Below are 3,873 nucleotides of genomic sequence, written 5' to 3'. Positions count from 1 at the left end.
TTCAATGTTATGCATGTATCGCACACCCAGGTGGAAAATTAGGTGATTGGTAGTTGAGAGTTCTGACAGGCCGCTGGCCTGCCATGCCGTACCGTTAATATAGCTTGGCTGTATATTTCCATTCAGTCAAGGCAGGCTACTTTTGCATCCATAAATTTAAAATCTTGGAAAACCTGTTAGAAGAGATGTAAAATGCAATACTAAATCAATACCACGATATATTATGACTGACAATAATGATCGTTTTCCCGTCTAACAGCATACTTCTATGAAATTCAAATTGAAACTATAAGAAAAACAGATGCACCCTAGCAACCATAACAACATACTTAACAAATAACTCTCTTTCGTAGCTTGACTTTCAATCCATTCTCCATATGAAGCGTAATAGCCGGTTTAGGGACAATAACCTGGCCTCCCAGTACTTCAACATGAAAGTTGAAGAGAATAGCTGCGGCGACAGCCTTGATTTGTGTAAATGCCATATCTTTACCTAAACAAGTCCTTGGCCCTAAATTGAACGTAACGAATTTAGACATGTTTTCGTGGCGAATTAGCCTCCCATCATCATCTATCCATCTCTCTGGCTTAAATTTCCGACAATCTTCACCCCAAATCCATGACATTCTTCCAACTGCATAGCTTGAGATTATTATCTGCATTCCTGGTTTTACTAAGCTACCGTCTGGAAGCACAACTTCTTTTAAAACGGTTTTACTATTTAGAGGAACCGGTGGGTATAATCTTAGCGATTCACATATGGCTGCATGCAAATAAATTAGCTCACTTAAATCGCGTGCATCAAAAACATATGGCCATCCATGGGTCTCCTGCGGTGGTTCTCTCTTTTTGGAGGAATATAACACTTTCAATTCTTCAAAGATTTTCGCCTCCGCTGCAGGGGTCTTGGAAACCAACCAGAAGAACCAAATGAGACCAGATGCTAACGCATCCTTCCCGGCCAGAAACAAACTGAACATGGTATCCCTGAGGAATTTGTCATCATTTTTAGTTGGCAAAGAAGAGATATTGGTACTGACCATTTGTGCTTGAGTTTTGATGTGAGACGATAAGAGATCGAAACTTTTTATTCCTTGAAACAAGTCACTCCTCTTCTGAGAAATAAGTTGATAGATGTGTGCATCTATTATTTTAAGAGCTTTGGTTGTCTCTTTCTCCCAACCAATATTGAATACGCGCATTAGCTTCCACAAAAACATTGGCAGAATATGGCGATAAAGTAAAGCTTTTTGTACTTGTTCAGTAGCTTCAGCGAAATCATTTGAAGGAAGCTCAGTTGAGAGGTAATTTTCATGCACTCCAAATGCAGCGTTCATGTTGACATCGAAAGTAAATCTGGCACACACTTCTTGCAAATCAATGATGGATCCAGTTTCAGCCACATGAGCTAATAATGGAACTAATTGTTCTTCTGCAATTTTACGGCTCATGTTAGACAATAAATCCTTAAACTCACTCGCTATAAATGCAGTGTGAGCCATTCTTCTCAGTACCTTCCAAGCATCAGAATCAACAGTGAGGATTCCATCACCTAGTGGATCAAAAATTTGCATGAAATCTGGACCTTTAGGAAAATTGTCGAAATCGGTTTTAAGTATATACTCAATGTTTTTAGGGTGACAAGTAACAAAGTATTTGAGTTTTGAGAAGATAGGTCCATTAATGAAGAAAGAACCTCTGCCGTCGAGTGAAATAAATATTCCATTAACCCCCTTAAGTAAGCGTTTAGAATTCCGTATAATCGTTGGAAGGGATCCAATGAAAAGCCAGTTTTGATAGATGGCTTTACTATTTTTCTTAAGGAAGATACCTACAGAGAAGAAGAAGATAAACAACCCTAAGAAAATTGCAGCAGGCGTAAATGACTTGGATAAGTTAACCATTTCTTGTTTCTGTAATATGTTATGACTATGAGTCTATGAAGGAAGTTCAACACCTTGTGAGTTGAATTTATAAGCACAGTATATGCATTTATGGTTTCTCAACTACAGTTTCAAGTACATACATGTGACTCTCCTGCTCGGCTTCGTCAAATTTGGTGCAGCAAGAAGACAGATCAATTAAAAAGTTGGCACCATAATCATTTTTCCCCTACAGCGAATTATATTTGGGATCCAATACCAGCAGCGTTTGTTAATACAATTTGGAATGAAAGGAATTGCAGACGTTTTGAGGAACAATATATTTACAAAACAGATGATGATCTGGTTTTGTCCGTCAAATCCTCTATTTTAGTTTGGGCAGCAGCAACAGGTACACAAGATTTTGTGTCTTCACATATTCAAAATTGGAACTCTATCTTTTTGTAATTTGCTTATTTGTCCTTTTCTGTTCTACCTCTGGTAGATTTACATGTACATTCTTCTTCTCTAAATAAAATTTTTCTTTCGATCAAAAAAAAATCAACTTTCTGGAGCCTATCCAACACTTAAGTGTTTTCATTATGATTATGCAAGGAAGAAACCTAACCAGGCAACAACTGCACTGGCTCGCAGTAATAATGATTACTAGTTTCTCAGCTACTACCAGGGGCGGAGTCAAAGGTTGACTAACCCTGGCTCTAGCCCCCCTAAAATCATCAAAACCATAAAATTATCCTTGATTTTCTAATATATTTTACATTTAACCCCCTGATTTTTATATTTAGTCCCCTTGTGTATGTAGAATTTTTTTTAGTCCCCCTCATTCTCAAAGTCTGGCTCCGCGGCCTACTACTATTATTGCAGTAGCTGGCAGTAATAATGATTGCTACCAGTAACTCAGCTACTACTATTATTTGAGTATGTCTGGTCACTTCGGTGGGTGGTGATACGTACGGTGCGTTGAAGCCACTGCTACCAGTATTGTGGTTACAACAAACAATTTCCGTATATACTACACATGCAGCATCATGAAAAGGTTAAAAATAATATTATGATCAGGGCCATTTTGATGGTTGTGAAAAATTATTTCCGAAAGATAATATATAAAATGAGAACTTACGGATTTGCTATTATTATTACCTCCGTACAACTATACAGGTGGAATTTCCTTCGTATATATATAGGTAAGTAAACGTTTAGTGCATGAAAGAGGGAATGACTGATGCCAATGTAATACGAAAGGCGGAAATGGCCGATCCCCGATCCCTGACGATCTCAACCGAGTAACTCCGCGAGTTACTTACTTGAGTCTAATAGTTTCAAGCGTACACCTTTATCATCATCAGGAGAAAGATACGATGTTAATTTCATCATCTTTCAACAAAAACAATTTCTTATCTATGAGAACAAGAACGAAGAGGAAGATGGGTTAATAAAGTTGACTTGAAGTTACTAAGGAGGTAAAAACTAAGTTGTTAAGCTTCGGTTGCCCTGTTTACAACGGCAACTAAAAAAAAAATCACTATCGGCTGATTCCAGGGTTTGCTTTAGACCGTAGAGAGTGCAAATATTTGTGATCTGCATCTATATAGCATTACAGAACTATATTATATGGTTGGGTTGATTCTGATTCTGATTTTTTTTTTTAAAATCTTTTTCACGTAATTTTTGGGTGTTTAAGACTTTGCCATCCTTGAAGCATTCATTTATTAACATGGGAGAGTACATGTTTAATTCCCTTTTGCAATTTAACTTTTATGCATTACAGAACTTCCTAGTAACTGGCTGCGTCTCATGCACGTTCGTGTAAGGTTAATGACTCATACTCACGCACACTTGAACGAATGTTATGCATGTAGCTCTGGTTTGTCAAGCCAACTTGACTTGTTCAAGTGCAATTACCAAATCCTGGTCCTCCATTCCATAACTAGAAAATAACCTGTGCTGAAGGAAGTAACTACTAACTAGGACACCCTCCGTTAGCATTCAA

At 37.7% G+C, this 3,873-nt stretch overlaps 1 protein-coding gene across 1 annotated transcript; it reads right to left on the bottom strand.

Moving 5' to 3' along the window:
* Positions 1–329: 329 nt before the first annotated feature.
* On the bottom strand, positions 330–1,904 carry LOC113290425 (alkane hydroxylase MAH1-like). Its single transcript, XM_026540034.1, has one exon. The coding sequence runs from the start codon at positions 1,902–1,904 to the stop codon at positions 330–332; it is 1,575 nt and encodes a 524-aa protein (XP_026395819.1).
* Positions 1,905–3,873: the final 1,969 nt, after the last annotated feature.

The sequence above is a fragment of the Papaver somniferum genome, chromosome 6 (assembly GCF_003573695.1).
Source record: "Papaver somniferum cultivar HN1 chromosome 6, ASM357369v1, whole genome shotgun sequence".
NCBI lineage: Eukaryota > Viridiplantae > Streptophyta > Magnoliopsida > Ranunculales > Papaveraceae > Papaver > Papaver somniferum.
Note: the sequence above shows the minus strand (reverse complement) of the source record. Positions and strands in the feature narration are given on the sequence as shown.